The following is a 22189-nucleotide window of genomic DNA, read 5'->3' on the forward strand; positions in this document are numbered from 1 at the left end:
AAAGAGCCATTGAGGCTCAGACAAAAACTATTGAGAAAACCCTCACTGCTTTACAGGTGGAACCTATTAAAAGGCCATGTTTTAACTGTGGAAAACCTGGTCATTTGAAAAAGGACTCTTATGAGGCAGTGAAAAATGCAAAATTGCCTAATATTTACCCTTGGTGCAGAAAAGGGAGGTATTATGCGAACCACTGTCACTCCAAACTTAACACAGACGGGAAGCCTCTGTCGGGAAACTTCAAAAAGAGCACGCTGCACCACCACGTGACAAAACAAACAATGGCAGCTCAATCCCAAGAAAACTTAGGCAACTCAAACCAGATGCAATTTGTGTAATCGCCAGTCATCACCCAAGCACCCCCATTTATTGCCCCCAGGGGCACAATGTGAACTGGCAACTTCTAAATTAACATACTTTTTAAAAGACTTTAACCATGAATTCATACCCACAGGAGTTACTGGTACTTCACAACAGAGACAAGACTTTTTAATTATAGGCAAAGACAGGAACATATTTCTTGGATTTTCCATTTTTCCAGCTGTTGTTTCAGTAAATTGTAACAAAGAGCTGATGCCTTTAGCTCCTGCTTATAGTGCTCCAGTGGAAATTCAACCAAAACACTAATAGCTATTGCTACTGCATTGCCAATGACTATAGCTAAGCAAGACATACATCGAGAGACTCTGCTTTTAACTAAGTGAGCTGTATACCAAAAAATGCCACTTGAGAGTTTCAGCTGGCACCTGATGTCCTTTGGCTAGAACGTGTCAACAATGAATGGCCACAGCTGACTTGCAGTCTAACACATTGTGGTAAAACAGTTCACATTACAGGCATGCTGGACACTGGCGCAGATGTCGCTGTAATTTCTCATGTGTTTTGACCGAGCAACTGGAATTTAGTGGTGCCCATGGGGGCTCTCACAGGAATTGGAGGAATCACACTGTGTCTGCAAAGTGAATTCATGATTACTGTTACAGGTCCTGAAGGGAAGACAGCGATCATCTGTCCCTTCATGGTGCAGAGACCCATCACAGTATGGGGGAGAGACGTGCTGTCCCAGCAGAGAACCAAAATAGAAGTGAGTTTTAATGGGCGCCACAGCGGCACCTGCCACTCTAAAGTTATCATGGAAAACTGACAGCCCTGTATGGGTGAGTCAGTGGCCTCTAGCAGAGAAAAAACTAAATGCCCTCAACAAATTAGTAAATGAACAATTACAAAAAGGTCACATCAAGCCCAAAAATAGCCCTTGGAATTCCCCAGTGTTTGTCAGTCATAAGAAGACTTCTGATTCCTGGAGAGTTCTCCACAACAAAAGATCAACGAAGTGATAGAAGACATGGGACCCCTGAAACCTGGACTTTCTTCTTTCAGTGATTCCAAGAGACTGGCCTCTTGTTGTCATCGACGAAAAGACTGGTTTTTCAACATTCTACTGCATCCAGAAGATGCTCGTCGATTTGCCTTTTTGGTTGCAGCCATCAATAGAGCAGAACCACTGCAGAAATATCGTTGCACAGTTTTACCAAAAAGGATGAAAAATTCTCCTACAATTTGTCAATATTTTGTGGCATGAGCTTTGTCTCCAGCCCAACAAAAAAACCCATGGTCAAGGATTTAACATTACATGGACAATTTACTCATTGCAGCACCTCCGGGTTTGTCCTCTGGGCTGTGGAGAGAGCTCCGGGATCCATCTTGCAGAAGCTGCAAGATCAGTTTTGCAGGGCACGCAAGAAATGTCCTTGTCTGTGGGGCCGTGGCCGGCTGTGCTGCTGGAGCTCTGAGGAGAGCTGATTTGAGAGGCTCTCTGTCTGCTGGGGCCACCTGAGCCAGGGGGGATTTCTCTTTTCTTTAAGATTGTTTTTTTTCCTTCTTTTTCATTCTTCTTTAGGGTATAAAGACAGAATGTGTTCTAATACCCAGACTCCCAGGAGCTTTCTTTTGTGCCCAGTGTCCGCAGGCCACAGGGGAAGAGGGGAAAACGGGTCCTTGTGCTCAGCAAGCTGCCCAGACATGCAGTGAAGAAGGGAAAATGGCCAGAAGCCCCTTAGCCTTAGGTGCTTCTGCAGAAGCCTTTGTGCTGGCGACAGGGCGGCTGGGCAGGAGCCGGAGCTGCGGAGATCCCTGCCAGACCGGTGCCTGGCGATGGCCACAGGCCCTCCTGTCCAGCCAGGCAACGCCATCTGTGTCCTCCTGCCCGTGTGTTGCTGGCTGCATTGCTGAGGGCTCTGAGGTGCCTCTCGATGGGGCTCCTCTGGAGCTCTGTCGGGGCTGCGCCGCTGCCGGGCAGGTTGGCTGGGCTGGGGGAGACCCTGAGGGGACGACGGGGCGGTGGGAGGCCGTGAAGGGATGAGCTGCTGCAGCGGCCCTGATGGGACAAGGCGGTGGGAAGGCACGAGGGCCATGTGGGAGGGAGTGGATGACAGGAGGCTCCAAGGGGACAGGAGGCCCCTGAGGAGCCAGGCTGGTGGGAAGCCTTGAGGAATTGGGTGTCAGGGCATTAGGGATGAGGGGAGAAAGGGTGCTTGTGCTGAGGATCACACAGGACAGAGTGGTGCCGTGAGGAGCCCCTGCACAGCACACTCGTTTCTTGCTGAGAAGAAATTAGTTTAACTCACATCCCCCGGAAGGTTTAACCAGACTCTGTAATTCTATCATTTTGAAAACAAAGATCAGTTCAGCCTTGTAGTGCATTGGGGTCACAGTAAGGATTTGCGGAAGGGTCTGACAGCTCCATGTCAGCTGGCATAGACTGAGTTGTTGAGAGCATAGGGTTGTTCCTGCAGAGAAATGCAGTGAAATTTACAGAGCAGAACTGCAGGAGCTCAGTGAGACTGGGAGGAAGGAGTTCTCTGCCCAAAGTCCTGGCAGGGGCTGATGGTCAGAGAGGACAGAGGAATGGAGCGCTGCCTGCCTCCATCCTCACAGCCCCTCTGGTTACACAGCATGCCCCAAATGGAACGTGGCTTTGTCATTCCTATTCCACGACAGGGCATGAAAAAAGAAAACTCAGAACAGAACCGAGAGTGCTCTTGCTGAGCTGAAGCAGCAGAGGGAAGATCTTCTGGCTGCTGGTGCTTTCCAGTGCTCACCTGGCTGAGAAGAGGCTCCAAGGTGCCAAGCTGCCCAGGGGTAGAACTGGCTGCCTGCAGCGAGCAATATTCTCCCTGCAAGCAGACCAAATTGCTGGGTGTGAAAAATGCCAATAACTTGGTTTTTAAAATTTTAGAAGTTTAATAATAATAAAAGAGTTATAAAAATTGTAATACAATTAGAGTAAAAAAAAAAATTAGACTAAGGACAATTACAATAAAAAGCAAAGACTTACAGACGTCCGGATGCTCTCAGGCACTGAACCACGACAAGCATGTTTTGTGAACAAAGGAATAACCCTTAAAAGCCATACACTGTTGCATATTCATACATACTTCATGGTTATGCATACATTCTATTTAAAATAAGAAACTCTGTCTGGAATATGTCAACTCCTTCTTCTAATCCCCACGGTGTCTTCGAGTCTGAGCAAGGCCTGAAGAAATTAGCTTCTTCTGATAAGAGAACCATAAATTCCTCTTCTCTGGAAGATTTAGGTGTTCTGTGACCGTTCTCTCGAAGCAAGTATCTCATTCTTCCAAAAAAACCCACATACATAGTTTCTATTTTAACATTATGTTATAACCTAAAACTATATTTAACACACTACTAAAGAGACTTAATACAGCATAACTTTCTAAAATAACACATCTAATATTCATTTTAATATTTGCGAAAAGCCAATCATAAAATATGTGTTTTTCACACTGGGGAACAGGAGGGAGCTATGATTTGGCCTGGCAGGAGAGAAGGGCTCCTGTAGCCCGTGGGAGACGGGGCTGGTTGTGCAGGTGTCGGGGGGAGTCCTGCTGATCCTGAAGTGCTGGAAGTCTCCTGGGAAATGGGGTGCAATTGGAAGGAGAGAGACTGGTGAAGTTCGGGACTGAGCTTGAACTGCTGCCCACTACATCTGGTACACAGCAGTTCATCTGGTGTGAAAAATGCATATTTTATTATTGGCTTTTCGCAAATGTTACAATGAATATTATATGTGTAATGTTGGAAAATTATGCTGTATTAATTCTCTTAAGTAGTGTGTTAAATGTATTTTTAACTTATAACACAATGTTAAAATAGAAACTATGCTATGTAAGATACTTTTTAACTAGCTCAAGAAAGAGATGAAATAATCAAGAAACTCTTCGCACAGAGATGGCACTGACGGGACCCATAAAGAGTTACTGCCTCCTTACCGAAAAAGACAAACATTCTTCCACCTTCTCTCCGTCTTTATGGAACCACCAGGATTAAGGAGAAGAAGTTGACAAAAACCAGAAAAGCTCTTAATTTGCAATGAATTTATGCATCATGTATGGATGTATGAATATGCAACAGGCTATTGCTATTAAGGTTATTCCTTTGTTCACAAGGCATGCTTATCGGGCTTAAGGGCCCTAGAGTATCCGGACGTCCGTAATTCTTTGCTTTTTATTGTCTTGTAATTGTCCGAAATCTAAATTTTTATTACTCTAATTGTATTACTATTCTTATAACCATTTTATTATTATTAAACTTCAAAAATTTTAAAAAACAAGTGATTGGCGTTTTTCACATCTGGGAAGGCCTTCCACAAGCTAGAGCTAGTAAATACCTGCACGACACAACCCTCATTCCTTGAGGAATGTCCCTGCTGACTGCCCCTCCAGCTGTCCTGCTGTCGGCTGCCCGCAGCTGGTATCACATTCTCCTCGGAGATGGTCACAACGAAGAACAGCCTATCTTAAGAAAATTTTGCGTATTCCACGCTTTGCAACACGCCGGCCGGTCACGGCGATCCGCGGCCGCACTCCCCGCGGGGCAGCCCCGGGCCGACCGGCAGAGGAAGCAGCGGATTCCGCTGCCCGCCTTCCCTTTCCCTTTCCTCTTTCCCCGTCCCCCTTCCCCCTTCTCCTTCCGGGCAGCCGCGCAGCCGCAGCCGCGGCGCCGGGGCCGGAGCGCTCCGAGCCCCGCTGGTGCGGACCCGGGCCCGGGCCCCGCCGGGGCCATGGCGCGCTGCCCGCGCCGGGCGCTGGGCGCGGCGGGGCCGCTGCTGCCGCTGCTCTGCGCGCTGCTCCGCGCCGCCGCCGACACCAGCACCGGCCGGGTAGGTCGGCGAGCGGGGCCGGGCGGGGCCGCGGCTGCCACCGGCGTCCCGGGGCCGCGATGTGCGCTAGGTGTCTCGGGGTGGGGAAAGCCGGGCGGTCAGCGGTTCCTTTGCCTCCTCCGCCAGAAGGCTTCCATCGTCTCCCGCAGGGCCGGGCTGAGCTCGGGTGTGCGGGCGCAGCTCCCTCGGCCGCGCCTCGGCAGGTTGGGACCGGCCGGAGAAGCGGCCGTGCTTCTCCTGTGTGATCATACGCTTCGCTCTCCGGGAGCAGCTTCTCGGAGTGTCCGGGTGGCCGTCGTGTGGTGCCCCGTTCCCGCTGCCGCCTCCGAGTGCGGCCGGGAGGGAAGGGGTTACGCGAGGGCAGCCCTGCTCCGAGCTGTTTTGGTTACTGTGCTCTGCTCTCGCTGCTCGAGGGCAGCTGATGTTGGGTACAATGGAGTGTCCCAGCATTGTTGTGCTTGTCAGAGGCCAAGGCATGGGTAGCAAACGGTCTTGGAACAGTTTTGCAGCGTGGCTTTGTCTGAAGCCACTGGTGATGTCCGTGTTTAATAGCGCTGTGTGTGTCCTTGGTGAACTTTGGCATGCCTAGTCCATGCACTCGTGTTGCTTCCCTACCCCACCTGGAGCACTGGCTCTGGCTCTGGCTCTCCTAACTCGAGACCATTAAGGAGCTGCTGGTGCAAGGCCAGAGGAGGCCATGGAAATGTTCTGAGACCTGGAACTCTGAGCCAGGCTGGGAGAGCTGAGCGTGTTCACCTGGAGAAGAGAAGGCTCCAAGGAAACAGTACAGCCCCTTCCAGTGCCCAGAGGGGCTCCAAGAGAGCTGGAGAGGGACTTTGGACAAGAGTCTGGAGGGATGGGACACAGGGACTGGTTTCCTACTACCAGCAGGATATTGGGAAGGAAGGTGAGGGTGAGAGGTCCCGGCACAGGTGCTTAGAGCAGCTGTGGCTGCCCCTGGATCCCAGGAAGTGTCCAAGGCCAGGTTGGACAGGGCTTGGAGCAACCACTGAGGCCATAGTGGAAGACGCCCCTGCCTGTAGCAGGGGAGTTGAATGAGATGGGCTTCTAGCCCTTCTGTGATTCTTTCTCCTGCTTTGGAAGCAGGGCTCTTCCCTCTCCCTAATGGCTTCTGGCGTCTTCTTGTTGCCACAAAGAAACGGGGATTGTTCTCCCACTTTTTCTTCTCCTGACTTGAGCCCCTTTCCTGCTGCTGTGTTATGTTAAGGAAGAGCAAGCATCTTCCCTCCCCCTTCCCTGAGTGGTCATGCTGTCAGTGGGAGAACAGGTCATGCAGATGATTTATCAGTGCTTATGTGGTGAAGACTGTCCTGTGGGTCAGATCGATTGGGGAAAAGCTTATAGGATATATGCTAGTCTCATAATAATCCTGATCTAAGAATTGAATCAACCAGAAGAATGAAGCACTAAGGAGTGTGCATGAAAAGTTATGGGGAAAAGTTTATGAAAACAAGTTTTTATTCTACTACTACTATTAATATTGTTGTTATTGTTACTTAATATTCTGTTTTCTCCTCGTGTCAAAGTGAGGGAGGGGAAGAGAAGAGAGGAAAAAAAATCCTGGATAATTGTATGTTTTTGAAAATGCTGTCCTTAGCATTTTGACAAGTTTGATATGCAGTTTTATGTAAGGCTGCATTTTAGGGTGGAGGCAGGGAAAAGGGACAGAAGTCCTTGAGGAGAGTTGGCTGTTTTCCTGTTCTGACAGTTTGCTGGTATTAGGTATTAGTTGAAGAAACACCCACCTAATCAGGGTCTTCAAACTTTCGGAATGTGGTTTTTTTGGTTGTTCGATTTTTTGTGTGTGTTTTAGGTTTTTTGGGGGTTTTGTTGTTTGTTTGTTTGTTTGTTTTGGTACACTTGGGTTTTTTTAAGAATTACTCCTGTGCTCATTGCAAGTGCACAGGTGAACTTGTGTTTTCAGGGATTTCTCAGGACTGTTAAGCTGTTTTCTTGGAATGATGGTCCAGAGACAGCAGTGGGTAGCGGGCTCTTGGGAGCTTGCTGCTGTGGGGACTGAGGAGTCTCATGATGGCAAGAGGACAGGGTGCACAGGAAGTCCCTGGAACAAGAACGAAGCTTCTTGGGCATTTCTGGTGCTCCAAAGACCTAAGTCTGCCCCAGTTGCTCAGTACAGATGATGTTCATTTTTAAGTGGCAGGTCTGCCTTGTCCTGTCACAACAGGTGATATTAAGCTGAGTCTTCAGCCCTTCCTAGGAATCATCTGATATTACCAAACCTAACCAAAAAAAGAGAGATGGCTGAATTTTTTTTGGGCTAGTTTGTCACTTTTTCTTTTGAGGAAATATTCTGAACTGTTATGTTGAAAACTTACTGTGGCATCTTACCATCTGTTTCTTTCTTTTTCAGGGTTGGTTAAAAACTTATGGCTACTTACTTCCATCTGACAGCCAAATGTCTCCCTTGCAGTCAGGAAAAGCTGTGCAGTCTGCAGTTGCCACTATGCAACAGTTTTATGGAATCCCAGTAACAGGAGTTTTGGACCAGACAACTATTGAGTAAGATTAATATAGGCTACTTTTGTCTTTCTATTTCTTAATGCATTGTCATATTTCAGTATGAAATATGTATTTCATACTGACAGTATTTTTTGTGAGTGTGAGGAGAAGCTCTTGTTACTGTTGTTCTTTGAGCACAGATCCCCATTTCTGGTGCACAAAGCGTGAATCCTGTGAGCTTCTGAAAGTGGAGGACATCAAGGGTTTAATTTACTTCCATCTCTGTCTGAATTTAGGTTAAAATTCTGGCCCCAGAAATGACTTCTAATCTTTTTCCTAATTAATTGGATTTGTGTATCTCCACAGATGTTATTTGTGGAGATCCATAGTTAGAACTGAAGTGAGTTACTGTAGTGTGATAACAGTAGTCAAAGCTACTTATCTGTCCAGAGTTGCCATTTGTTGGACATTAGATGTTCTCTGCTGTATGTTGGCCATGTGTTGTTGTTTGTGATCAGGGTTTTGATAGCTCAGAAGCATCGGTGTAAATCACCAGGGTGGGAGGGATTTTGTTTTTTCATCTTCTCTTCAATGTGGGCTCCAAAGGGTGATGTGGAAGTGGCTCTTTGTCTGGTTGCCGGGGTGTCATGTAGTGGCTGGATTCATCTGCTGTTGGTCTGGGGTGCATCTGCTAACTAAAGCAGAATGCAGAGGAGGTCTTCCTAAGGCTTTCTGGGAAAAAAAAAAAAAAAAAAAACAAAAAACAAAAAAACATTAGCAGACCCTTTCAGAGCATGCTCTGCCTTCATCTCTCCTCATAGGGCACACTGCTGGCAAAAGGGATGTGGTAGCCTAAAAGAAAGGCCCATAAAGTAACCAAATAATGTAAAGAACAAAGTGGCTTGGTTTTATTTCTCCCGGACTGCAAGAAGAGGGAGAAACAGAAGAAATTAGTGAATTGGACAGGAGGGGATCGTCCTGGGTTGGGACTACCTCTCCAGTGAATGTAACATTCCCTCCTTCAGCTCACAGGAAGAGCCCCTTGTTCTCCATTGAGGGACAGAGAAAATCCTGTGTGCTTTTCAAATGAGTTGAAAGCAAAGTGCTTTTTAAAGGTGAGGATTTTCCATCTGAGATCTCTTTGCCATTAATAACATGGTTTGTAGGTGAATGCTGAAGCAGAGCCATTGAGCAATGCTCTGTGTATGCAGTTGGTGTATAGAAGCTTGGATTTGGGCTGCTGATGATTTGGAAAGGGATGGGGAAAGAAGGGGCTGTGATACTGGGGTGCTAATTTGGAAAGTTAAGGAGCTGCTTCTGCTGCCTTGTGGGTGACAGAGGAAGGGCACAAACTGCAAGTGGGAGTCCCTGCTTTAGTAAGTAAAAGTTTTTCTGAAAGAAAGGAAGGTGTTGCCCACATTTTACTGAGTTTGTATTTATGGGCAGGGCTTGATCAGTGCATGAACGTGCAAAGGCTGAGGAGTGAAAAACCCAGATGGTTCCCTCTTCTGAAACTCAAGTCTCGAAAGCTTGAGACCTCAGCTCCAACCAAACACTGGTGTGCTTTGGAGGCATGTTGAGTTGCTCTGCCTCCATCTGTCCTGAGTCAGTGGGTCCATATGTTGTATGGCAAGGTGGAATTTGCCTAGAATTTACACGAATGGAAAAAGAGGTCCAGATTGCTGTTAGCAGTGAGCCTGTCGTTTGAGCTGGAGGGGCATCTGCCTGGGCTGTGTTGGGCTGTCACTTCCTCAGACCTGGTTTTGGAAGCTGAGCAGAAGGAAGAGAGCTGGCAAGGCAGGCTGCCTCCAAGGGCCCTGAATTACTCAAGCATTTACTAAGCCATTGTTTCAGTCTGTGTTAGGAGTTTTGAGATTGCAATTACGAATTTTTCTGTCACTTCCATCAGTGTCATATGTTCTGTCTCTTTAAAGTGATTTTAAGAATCAGAGTTATTTACACTTACTATGGAAGCCTAAAGTTTCTCATCTCATTTCCCACATGCCCTCAAATCTGGAGCTTTTTTTCTTCCTCCAAGATTGGTACCCAAGCATGTGGAAGCCACCATGCAGGTGCTGCTAGTGGGAGATGGAAAGAAGCACCATCCCTGGTGATGCTTTTTGGTACCTAAAAGGAAGTTTGGGTGGGGGTCCATGGAGAACACATAAAACAGCCTCCTCAGACCCTGCAACTGATGATGCCTCAGCAAATCTTGTGTCTGCCTGCAGCTGGTGGGCTGAACAGCTGGGCAAGGATATAATCCTGGAGCATGCTGGAGAGAAGGCACACTAGTGCTGAACAAAAATGGTGATTTGTCTTTGTCATGGCCAATCACATGGCCTTGGAAGGAACCAAGAAATTATCTTATTTGTGTTGGAAACATCTTGTGCTTTGTCTTGAGCCTGTTGTGCAGGTCTCTCACCTTGGGGTGCACCACAGCTGTTTAAACATACCATTCCCACCAGCTGAAGGGTAGGGGATTGAGAGTGACAGCTCCCTTTCTTTAGGAGAGTCTTGTGAAAGGCTTGGAGCCTGAGCTGGGGAGAGCAGCTGTATCTGGACAAGAACTGGATGTCACTGCTTTTGGAAATTGCTCGTTTCCTGATGCCAAGCAGCTGGAGGAATGCAATAATCTGTGCCTCAAGAGTGCCAAGTATAAATTTTGATGATCCAGTGTTACTGGTGTTCCCATTTAAAAAAATAAGGAGGGGGGAATCAACCATAAGTATCTGAATCTTGCTTCGAGTAATTGTCTTTTGTTGTTTCTGATGTGATGATTTCCCCTGGAACATAGAGTGCAGTATCCAAACTGCTCAGTAGAGAATGACTGTCATAAAGCTCCGCTACAGATGATTAACAGCAGCAAGCTACAGCTTTGTGGATATTTTGCCACAGATCTGCCCTGCTGGGTGGAGGAGAGATGGCTGGATTTGTACCATGTGATTAGACCAGGGCCCATATGTCTGGGAATTAAGCTGAATCAGGGAACTGATCCAGATAAACATTCTCAGCTTGACATTAGCTCAGGGTGACGACAGCTTGGGTACTGCTGAACTCCAACCAGGTAGCTGAGCTCTGTTCCTTTGCTTCAGACAGGCAGTATCTGAGCTGTGGAACAAACTGTGGTGGAATATGGGGGTTCAGACAGGCCTAAGTGAAATGGGGGTTTTATATAGTTTAAATACTATATAATGAGGAGTTAGGGGCCATGGGCAGCATGAGTCTCAGCAGCTCTATCTTGGAAGCTTTGGCTCAAGAAGTCCTTGAAGCCCCAGGGGTCGGTATTGCAGCTTCCTCTGGAACAGCCCCATATCCCTGTGCCTGTACCTGGAGCTGGCAAAGGGGCAGGGAATTTGGCTGTTGGAGGGAATTCACTTTCTGTGGTGTCTCTGTGCAGTTCTGGCTTTGATAATAGAGGGCTGAGCTGTGTGGGGGTGAATTCATGTGGCCAGCTGGGCATAGGGCAAGTGTTGGGAACTTGGCAAGGTGTTCTTACAGGAAACAGATGCTGAGGTGTGAGGTCCTGCTGGTGTGTCAGCACTGCCCTGGGCAGCCCCAGTGACTTCTCTACACATGCAGGCTGGTTTGGTAGTACTGCTCTGTTAATTCTTTGTCTTCTAGATGATACTAGTAAGGATTAAACAGAAGGTCATTTTCTGACTATAGTCAGGGCCTGATGATGGTAATGTTCAGACGACTGGAGTTTCCATGAAGCTCAAGAGGTGAAAACCTGATTCAGACTATGCTTGTGTAAGGTTATGATGAAAACATTGTATCATAATATATGAGTGGAACTAAAAAAAACCCTGAAAACTCAGGATATATTTGGGGTGTACAGGTGACAGTAAGCTTGAGGTCTCTGTAGGAAAGTGCTAGAAGCAATGCAAAAGAGCACAAATAAAGGACACTTGGAAAAACACAGTGTGTTCAGGTTGAATTTATATTTCTAAAAGTAAATCTTAGATGTACTGCTTTTCTTTGAAGGTGGCAGCAGTTGTGTGGGCAAGAAAGATCCAATTTCCACAGGTTGCCTGGATTTCTGAAAGATGTACAGTGCTGATAAATGTGAGGTGATGTAAGTGGGGAAGATCTGTGCTGGCTTTATATACACAGCTTGGGTTCTTGTCAGGTACAGTGCAATGTGTATAACAGCTCTCATTTGCTCTGTTCTTGGTGGGGAGACGATGACAGATGATTGCATTGAAATTTATAAGCAACCAAAATTACATAGAAGTGGAATCAGGGAAGAGCTGCATGGCTGCCTGAATAGGGAGCAGGTGTGTGTGTTCTGAAAGAATTTTCTGATGAGGTACAGTGTCTGTGTGTCTGGTTGATTTTTATTTAAAAGGTGTCCTGACAAAAAGTCTTATAAACCATCTACTGGTGGTGGGAGACTCTCCCTTCCTGAAGGTCTGGGTTTAATATTTTTTGGTGAATAAGATGTACATTGTTTAGGCACAAGTGTGGACTACTTGCCATTGGCTGGCTGCAGTTGATGGAGGAATGTTTGCATTTGGAGGCCAAAAGTTGTCCCCTGGGTAGCCAAGGATGTGGGAGAAATCTTACTGAGGAGGAGAGAGAGAATTTGGTGTCCTGTGAGAAATAGGCAAGCACTGGCTAGAATGCTTTTCAGTGGCATGTCCTGCAAAGTGTTCCTAAGGGCTTTGTGTCACTTGCTTTTGCCATCAGAGTGAGTGGATCAAATGCACAAAATGCCTGAAGAAGTCCAGTGGCTGAGGCAATGCCAATCTGCTTAGGGGGAGGCTGTGGCCAGAGATTGCTTTGCATTATTCCTGGGCTCTGCTCTCCTGTCCTGGGATGCACTGCAGAGTCTTAAAGGATGTGACTGGGGACCTGTGGAGAGTAGTACCTGTAGTTCAGTTCCTCAGTCTCTGCCCTTGTCTCCTTCTTCTCCAGCTGCCACATACAGTGAGGGGCAGATTTGTTCCTTCATAAACCACTTCTGGCTTATGTGCCCACACAAGCAAGTGTAATTTGAGGAACAGTCTATTTATCCTTGATTCTTTCTGAGAATCATTGAAGGAGCATCTTCAGTTCCTCTACTCCAACCCTCTACTAAAACAGGGACGTCTAGAGCAGGCTGCCCAGGACCATTTCCAGCTGGGTTTTGAATATCTTCAAGGATGGAGATTCTGCCACTTCTCTGGGCAACCTCTGCAAGTGTTTGTCCACCCCCAAGCTGCTGTAAGAAAGAAGCAAAAGATCTGTCAAGGCTGGAGGTAAAGGAGGTAGGGAAGGAGAGTGGACTTCTGTGATAATACTGCCTGGATCCCTGTGCAGGGGACAGCATCCTTTGCTCTTCCAGTTCACTTGGCAATAGAGACTAGAGTTTCCTACATCATGAGTGACATCAAGAGTCAGGGGTCATGGGGAGAACCTAATGGAATTTGGTGTGTGTGACCCAGAGACTGGAGGGATCTGTTCTGGTCATTCCAGGTGAAAACCTTAGTTATTATCTGTGTTTGCACTTGTTCAGTTCTACCTAGTGAGATATGAACTGGATTTTTTTTCAGTGGCACAGGACCACTTTACCAAATGGAGAGTGGATCCAGTAGGTGATAGGTGAGTTTGATCCCAGAGCACAGCCACCTGTGATTTTGATTTGGGTCTCTCATGGCATTATCATCATTAAGCTCTTGTCAAGCATACGGACTGCATGATCTGGACTCTGTGTTTCCACAAGGAAAAATGAAGTGGTTTTGGTGTGTGGATTGCCAGCAGAGGTGGGTAGGACAGCCCTGTGCAGAGGATAAACCTGACAAAGGGAGGACGGAACCCTTCTTGGTGTCAGCACTGGCCATCTCTCAGAGGTCTTCCAGTCACCCCCTGAGTTCTTTGGAATCTCTTTTCCAAACACTTAGTGTAGCTTGTTGTTTTTTTCCCTTTACTTGCAGGTGGATGAAGAAGCCTCGATGTGGAGTTCCTGATCATCCCCACCTACGTCGCAGCCGGAGGAAAAAGCGGTATGCACTCACTGGCCAGAAGTGGAGACAGAAACACATAACCTACAGGTACAGCCTCCTCCCTCCCCCTTTTTGATGGGGAAAAAATGGTCTGTACTTGTTTGGCATGCAGAATTTGTAAGTACTTTTAAATTGAAACTGGATCCTCCCTGTAATGTCTAGTCTGGGCTTTTGTTCTCAGAATGTGGTGGAGGAGGATACTGTCAGAGCGCTGGAGTACTGAAGAGTCTGTTATCAATTAGAAATTAAATTATCAGTAAAGGCACCTGAATTGCAGCCATCAGTTGTATAATTTTGGCAGAAAAATCTTAGTAAAAGGCCCTTTATCTTCTGTTAGAAATCTAAGGTTCTAGCCTTTAGATCATGTGTCACCTTTAACAAACCATTAAAGCAGAAGGAACATCACTGTTTGGGTCTGAGATGCTTTCTCCTTCTACTGATTTGCAACATTTATTTTTGCAGAGGTTTTAGTTTTGATCCTGTAGTAGAGCTCTTGCTTTTTTGCAGACTTAGGCCAACTGGGGTGAGCTACAGGTGTCAAGGGAGTGTTGCAGAGGGGCAATTGTTTCCCAGAGGTATTCGGAGTCAGGCTGTGAGCTTTTGGAAGGCAGTTGCTGAAAGATGGAGGTTTCTGGCAATAAGAATGTCACTTCAAATTAAAATTAACCCACCCTCTAGTTGAAATTGCAGCCTTTTGAATTTTTTGGAGGGGGGAAGGAGATTGCAAAGGAGTGAAAATTAGAGATGTAGTCATTAAGGAGAAGATCCAGGTAAGACTAGGACAAAAAGAATGTCTGCGGTGAAGAGATAGAAATGTGAGTGACCAGCATGGGAAAAGTACCAGAATGTGTAGGAAAAAACATGATGGTGTGAAGGGAAAGAGGATGAGGGACTGGGGCCCTCTGTCTCTTCTGCCAAGAATTCTGAGAAAGGAGGAGGATGCTTCAGGTTACAGTGCGGGGCTGCAAAGACTGGGTGGAGGGACTGGTTCTGGGGACTAGTTCAAAGCTTCCACCAATAATTATTGTTTTAACTCAAATTGTAAAGGGACACCTCCTGTATGCAAAGATCTGAGAATCAGATCCTTCTTCTAACCTTTTTCTGGACCCTAGGGGAAAGTGGTATGGAATCATATAAATAAAATAAGTCTTAAGCATATGCATAAGCAAGAGAAGCAGCTTGGCAGATGGCTGCACTGCTGCCCTTGTCAAACCAGTAGTTGATTAGCTTTCCAATTTCAGTATTTGCAGTGTGCATTCAAGTGATGGGTGTCTTGATTCACCACTGAATGTGTTACAGTGTGTTTATATTAAATTGAGCCAGCTTCATTAAAGACTGAAAATTGTTCCCATGACATAGATACTTTATATTCCTCAAGTCAAGTTTAATAGATCACGAGGCTATTATATGCACACGGACAAAACATCTCATAAACACCATTTTTAACGTAAGGTTTAGAATTATGAGACATTTATGTGCAGTTAAATGCCTCTTACTCTCCCCAGACTCTGCACCTTTAGCTGTCATGGACTGGGCTGCACAAAACTGGCAGATCCATCACTCTAACGGGCTCTAGAATATTTTAAGTAGTTCGGAGAATGAAGCAGGTCATATAAGTAAAGTTGTGTAGTTTACTGCAAGTTTGCTTCTCAAAATGAATTTTAGTGGTCCATTTTTTTTATGTAGTAGATTCCATTTTAGCATAACTTCAGACAAAATCTGAAGTAATTTACATTTTTAAAAAAAGTTACTCAGTTGTCTACACCCAGATTTGAAAGGTTTTTAGGAAGTGATCCAAAATCAACCAAAGCATTATGAAGGTTCTTGTTGATAAATGTAGAATTCAGATCAGGGTGGTAGGTCTGTTGGTAACTTTCTTTGTAACAGCAAAACTTTGCATGCACAGAGTAGTGTCTGCAAAAAACTTCCCTTTGGAAGTTGAAACTGTGTGGTTATGTATTGATAAGTCTCAAATGTATTCTGCAAATTGAAACATCTTCTTTCTCATTCTGACAGTGTACACAACTACACCCCCAAGGTTGGCGAGATTGATACAAGGAGAGCCATTCGTCAGGCCTTTGATGTTTGGCAGAGAGTGACACCACTTACCTTTGAAGAGGTCCCGTACCATGAAATAAAAAATGACAGAAAGGAGGCAGATATTATGATCTTTTTTGCTTCTGGTTTCCATGGAGACAGTTCTCCGTTTGATGGAGAAGGTGGATTCCTGGCTCATGCTTACTTTCCTGGACCGGGAATTGGAGGAGACACTCACTTTGACTCAGATGAGCCATGGACCCTGGGAAATTCTAATCATGATGGTAAGAGTGCAGGTCATCTTTCCCAGCAAGGATAAGTTGGATGCAGACACACTGAGAGGCTTTCAACTAGAAAGTATTTGATTGGTGGAGCTTTCACCTCCCATACAGTGGTTCAGATGCTTTCTACATATGTATTCTATCTTAAATGGGAAAACAATTGTATTAATTTGTTTGTGGCTGTGCATGGTGTGAATTTTAGGAGTGAACAGAAGAGTGTATCTGCTGGCTTCTTACATCTCTCATGATTTGGGCCTTAATTGCTACAAAAACCACAAGTCTGGGAGGGAAAAGATGAATAAAAGAGTGTTGAAATGGTATCAAATGGAATACTTTCCAAAGGCAATTAAAGTTAGTTGTAAAGGTGAATAGAAAGTTGAGAGTGAAGACATTTGAATTGCCAATTTGTTTTGATCCATATTTGTTTTCTCACACTCTGGAGCTCCTTATCCTATCAGAGTTTGGGGCTGGATGATTAGTTAAGGGAGACTGATGATTGGGACAACTCTTTTCATCTTATTAAGCATGAAGAGTTTCTGCATCTTTCTAGCTTTATCTTACTCTCTAAAGGCAATGAGCTCTTTCTGTTCTATTTTCAAACCTTTGATTGACAATAGTGATGCCTTGTAAAAAGTTTAGGCTGATAATCAGAATTTCACAGTGGCCTCACAAAATATCTCTCCAATTTCCACAGTCCTAATGGTTTAGGAAGAACGAGGTGTCTTTAAGCCTTTAGGGATTGAAAATCATGTTTTGATATTTTGATAAGGACTAAAAGTTTACTTGGACTGTAAATATGTCTTGATTTTTAAATTGTATAAAAGCAGCAGAGTCCTGCCCATGATGCCTAAGGACATATGCAGAGGTGATGTCTTTCATTAGACCAAATAGTGTTGTTTTAGAAGAAGAAAAGCTTGCAGGCACACAAGCCACCTTCAGGCCTGGCTTAAAGGTGACAGCTTGCTTTCAGAATGGATTGCAAATGGGGAAAATCCCTCAGAGTTGTGAGTCGGTATCAGATCATCTTTGACAGGAAATGGAGCTGTCAGGTTCAGCGAGGGAGTGCTAATTTGTAGGAAAGCAGTAATGATATGATACTTGTCTTTGTAGGTGTGAAAAATGCCAATCACTTGGTTTTTAAAATTTTAAAAGTTTAATAAAAATAAAATAGTTACAAAAATAGTAATACAATTAGAGTAATAAAAATTTAGAGTTAGGACAATTACAAGACAATAAAAAGCAAAGACTTACGGACTTCCGGATGCTCTCAGGCACTGAACCACGACAAGCATGTTTTGTGAACAACAGAATCACTCTTAAAGCAATACACTGTTGCATATTCATACAGACTTCATGGTTATGCATACATTCTATTTAAAATAAGAAACTCTGTCTGTTGTATGTCAACGGTTTCCTTTAATCCCCACGGTGTCTTCGAGTCTGAGCAAGGCCTGAAGAAATTAGCTTCTTCTGATAAGAGAACCATAAATTCCTCTTCTCTGGAAGATTTAGGTGTTCTGTGACTGTTATCTCAGAGTGAGTATCTCATTCCTTAAAAAAACCCCACATACATAGTTTCTATTTCAACTACTAAAGCTTCATTTTAACTACAAAACTACATTTACCATACTATTAAAATGTTAATACAGCACAACTAACCAATATAACATTATACATATAGTAACTATCTGCATAGAGCCATAAAATATGCATTTTTCACATAGGGAAAGAGAAGTAATGCTTTCTGGCATGTGCAAATGACTAGAGGAGGTGTAGGCTGAGAAGGGGAGGTGAGGTGTGGAGAGGGGAAGAGTGTGGAGACTGTGGGAAATTATAATGTGACTGAGAAGGAGTGTTTTGCTGTCTTGAAATGTTAGGAATTTTTATACCTAGGTTTGTGGCTGGAGGGCTCCCTCCAGATGGGGGGTGACAGACAGACAGACTGAGTGGTTACCTTGTGAGAGCTGAAGCAGCAAGGTGTGTTTGTGTGTGTCAGTGCTCTGTGCCACTTCAGTCTGGTCTCAGTAGTTACTTGAGCTCAGCTATGGGAGTGTGATAGGCCCAGGAACTGGATATGACTTCCCAGGAAAGTTCAGGTATGAGACCTGGGAGTGCGGGTGTCTGGGGTAAAAGGTCCTTCCAGGAAGGTGGAAGGGAAGGTTTTGACAAGTTGTACTTGCTTTTATCTATTCTCATTCTCTGCACAAAACGCTTCCTTCTGAGATAAGCTTAGCAAGGTTGGGAGCCAGCTTAAAGACTGGCAGCATGGATGGCTCTGCAGAAAATATTCCATCCTTTGGTAGGATGTTCCACCACAGGTGGTCACTTCTTCGAGGATTTTTTTTAATGCAGTTTTTAGGATGGTGTTTGAGTGCAATGCATACAATGAGTAGAGTGTCTCTCTTTTTATAAAAGCTATATTTATGCTATTCTTATCCATGTGGCTCTTTCAAAGACATTATGTAATTCTCTGCTGTTCTGAGTGACTGTCATGAGTGGTGTCCTCAAAGTTCAGGAATTGGTATTTGAGGGGCTGGTGTGTTCTTTGTGTAAGAATTGATAGAAGAATTGAGATTTCCTTTTCAGAGGATGTCACCTGTGCATTTGCTTTCAGATTACTCCGCTGAAGACTGGGCTGCACAGTCTCTTTTAAAAAGTCACCAGTGAGGATGTTGAGAATGGTGGGGTTGTATCTGACCCTTCCATCTAGGGGAAGTGTTGGTGGTAGGAGGGGAATTTGATGTTTTGAGGGTGACAGGGGTAAGGCTGTAGTCAGAGCATTAGAGATGTGTTGTATGAGGAATTTGGTTTTGCCTGCATCCTTCTCTTTGGTGTGCAATTGTGAAGGTGTCCTGCTTCCTCACTGGATGATCCAGGCCTCTTTAGGGAGGGGTTTCCTTCTGTTTCACTGTTCCTTGTCACTGGAGCACTCACTAGCTTCAGGTTCTCACCTCTGATGTGTTCCATTTCAAATGCTTTTAGCAGGGCTTTGAAGAGTTTCTTCTTGGTCAGAGGTTTCCTTGCTCAGTTCACTGCCACTTTTCATTGAAAATAAAGTATTAGAGGGAACAATATAATCTGTTTAACAAGAAGTGTTTCTTCAAACGTGGTCTTGCTTGTCCTTAAGATATGTATTTTGTGGCAACAGGGTTAATCAGTCTGGAGTTGAAGAAGCCTCAGTGAAAGTATAAAAGAGCCCTGCCAGTAAATCATTCACAAAGCTCTCATTTATTCAAAGGAGGAACTGGTTTGGCCATTCAGTATCTGTTCAATGATTATAAGAGTCTTGAAATAAGATTGAAGTAACAATGGTATCTTTTCACCAACTCATAAAATACCACAGTGTAAAATGTTCCACTCCTGACAAGAATGTGTATTAGTTGAAGGGAAAAGTTGAGCCATCTATCTTGGAGCTCTCTTAGCCTTGCAATTGTGAAGGTAAATCTCCTGTCAGGAGAGCAGAATGCTGAAACTGGTGCCATAGATCCTTAGAACATTTTGCTGACCTCTCACCCATATAGTTTTATTACAGTTATTCCAGTCTGAATCCTTGCTTTTGTGTGTCTGCATTTGTTACACCGTTTTGTGGCACCTGCAGAGGTCCAGTCCGGCTGTGTTTGGAAGCAGCTGTCACCCCACAGAAGAGCTGCTTTGCAGTCTTCACTAGCAGTGAAATGTTTCATATGAAATTTCATCCACTCAGGAAAAATATGAGTGATTTGAGCAGATCTTTCTATGCAAACAGCCATCTCCAATTTGTATATGGAGAATGTGGTGTATCCTGTTGATGAAAGCTTCTGTCTTGTAAAGAGGCCTTGTGGTAATCCACTGGGGTTATTGAGAACTTTATCATCCCAGCTAGGATATAGTTAGTTGGGATTTATATACTCAGTATCATTTAGCATTGTTATTATTATACTGATTTTGCCCTTGTGGACAGCATGACCACTACCATGTCCCTTAAAATTATTGGTATAATCATAATAGCTGTGAGCTGTTGGTTGTCCTCTTGAGTCCTTGGTAATAAGGGCACATGCACCACCCCTTCTATTCTGCTGTGAAGAGTGATCCCTGCATAGGCTTTCAAAGTGAATGCAAAGTTTCCTTCCCCCTGGATATTAGTTACAGTTTCACTCAGGCATTCAGTTTCTTTAGCTGAGTAAGACTGTACTTTCAATTTATGGTTGCTGATTTATCTTCATAATTGTACTGCCTTCTCTGGCGTTCTCATAAGCAAGCTCTGGAAGATTAATTTAGATAATCTTATTATGAAAATGGGCAAAACCAGGTTTAGGAGATTAAACTCCTAAACCTCCTCAGGAGGAGCAGCTCCTGAGATCATGGGATACAGAATTAATTTGTTTTCCGGTGATAATGTTGATGAGAGTGGCTGGAAGCATGAAGCAGAACGTTGGAATTTGGAGGAACCAAGGGAAATCAGAGAAGTGATGCAGCAAACAAGATGCAACTGAGGAAGAGGGGGCGCATTTAGAGATAAATCATCTACACAACCACACATGAGGAGCAGCTGGCATGGTCACAGTGGTGGGGACTGACCTCGTGTTTTTCCTGGAAGGTGCTCTTCAATAGGAATGAAAGCAGCTGTTGGCTGCTTAGCTGGCCCCAGACTTGTTAGGCTGGCACCTGGAGACAGGTGAAGCTGTGTTTGAAGTCCCTGTCTTTCAGAAGACCTGGGGTGTAGCTGCTCCCTGGCCACAGGGCCCCTCTTCGCTGCTCAGACGCAGCATTTGGTCACCTGCATGTGTCAGCACAGGCTCAGTGTCCCAACTGCTGGTTTTATCAGAAGGAACACCAGACTTTCCTCTCCTTTCTTGAAGTTTTGGGCATTTTTTTACTTGAAATGTGCTGTAGAAACAGCCAAGCAGGCTTTGAACTGCCCACCTCAAGACTCACAACACTGCCACATTGCTCAGGCAGCAAAAGCCTGAAAGGAGGTGAACAAACTGGGCAGTGCTGGGATCTCTCTCCCTTGGCTCCTAACTTGGCTCAAGCATAGAGGCGATGCATGAAATAATTATTAACTGGCCAAATAAAGTACTAACTAGCCTTTATATGGAAATAATAATTATGGATGTATGTAACTCCAAAGACAAGTTGAAAAGGAATCCTGAGTGACTGAAAGTTAGTTCTGTCAGTTTAAATATCCACATGACACATAACAGCTTTTACATGCCTCTGACATCTCAAACATTATTTTAATCCAGGTTAATTACAGAAAGTAAATTTTTATCTCCAGTTTAACATTACAAGTAGTATTCATAATAATCCCAGGCAAATCTCCCTCCTGGTATTTTAAAAGCAAAAATACATTGCTGTCATGCATGTCACTAACACCATACCACTAAGTCTGTGGTGTCTGTCAACCCCCTGCAGGTAGATTAGAGAATCTTTTTAATACTAAAGTGAGGTAAGACTTGAGATATCCATACTCTGCTCAGGGATCACCAGATTTTATTTCTTTCACCATGCCCAGAGTTGGCCTCTAAGACCCTCCCTATCATCTGTTGTCATGTAGCATTGTAGGTGGGAGTGTGCCCAGGGCAGCCACTTCAGCTCCTTCAGGAAACACCTGCAGCTGATGAATTATTTCTGTACCAACTCCAGTGTGGCTCAGCTTCACATTGTGTGGTCATTGTACAGAGCAGAGGGTTCATCTTTCAGTGCCTCTCTTCCACACCTGTACCAAGTTTTCTCTGTAAATGTTGGATGACCACTCTGGCAGCTTTTTAGATGTTGGCAAGAAATGCTGAGCTTTGCTAACAGCAAGTAAACAAATCTTATAATTGTTCCAACTGATTGTGTCCCCCACAGATCCCAGTGGGTTCCTGCAGAGGCTTCTTTGGAAAGCTTCCTGCTCATGGCTTCTGAGAGAAAGCCAACCAAAAATACTGCCAGAGTTTGCAAGACACTGGCAGAAGCAGTAGAGGAGGTGAAATTTCACAGGTCACATTCAGTGCAGGAGCTTCTGCAGAAGGAGGAAAGGGCCTGAACACCTTTGGGAAGGTTCTGTCAGCCACAGAGGAGAGGAATTAGACAGCTTTTTCCCTGTGATTCTACCACAAAGAGTAGCATTTTGTCAGTGGGCATCTTACCTTAACAGCAGAGAAGCACTCCTGGAGTCACCATCTGGACATGGCATATGTTCAGGAATCTGACCAGGTTTTTCAGGACAGCCAAATATTGCCTAGGCTGACAAATGT

At 44.9% G+C, this 22189-nt stretch overlaps 1 protein-coding gene and 1 long non-coding RNA gene across 4 annotated transcripts in view; one reads left to right on the forward strand and one right to left on the reverse strand.

Moving 5' to 3' along the window:
- Nucleotides 1-464: 464 nt before the first annotated feature.
- Nucleotides 465-4939, reverse strand: LOC128815966 (uncharacterized). Of its 2 annotated transcripts, XR_008439756.1 has the most exons (3): nucleotides 4694-4939; nucleotides 3102-3176; nucleotides 465-2789 (listed from the first exon to the last, which is right to left on the reverse strand). It is a non-coding gene; the product is annotated as an uncharacterized LOC128815966 (long non-coding RNA). The 2 variants fall into 2 exon arrangements; XR_008439755.1 differs by having other exon boundaries at nucleotides 465-3176.
- A 147-nt stretch (nucleotides 4940-5086) lies between these two features.
- MMP24 (matrix metallopeptidase 24) overlaps nucleotides 5087-22189 on the forward strand; it is a 45508-nt gene continuing 28405 nt past the window's right edge. The window contains exons 1-4 of one of the 2 annotated variants that reach the window (XM_053993142.1): nucleotides 5087-5185; nucleotides 7578-7726; nucleotides 13582-13698; nucleotides 15667-15971. In XM_053993142.1, the coding sequence (XP_053849117.1) occupies nucleotides 5087-5185; nucleotides 7578-7726; nucleotides 13582-13698; nucleotides 15667-15971 (670 nt within the window). The remainder of the gene's footprint in view (nucleotides 5186-7577; nucleotides 7727-13581; nucleotides 13699-15666; nucleotides 15972-22189) is intronic. The other variant, XM_053993143.1, reaches the window with a different exon arrangement.

This window comes from Vidua macroura, chromosome 17 (genome assembly GCF_024509145.1).
Source record: "Vidua macroura isolate BioBank_ID:100142 chromosome 17, ASM2450914v1, whole genome shotgun sequence".
Lineage (NCBI taxonomy): Eukaryota > Metazoa > Chordata > Aves > Passeriformes > Viduidae > Vidua > Vidua macroura.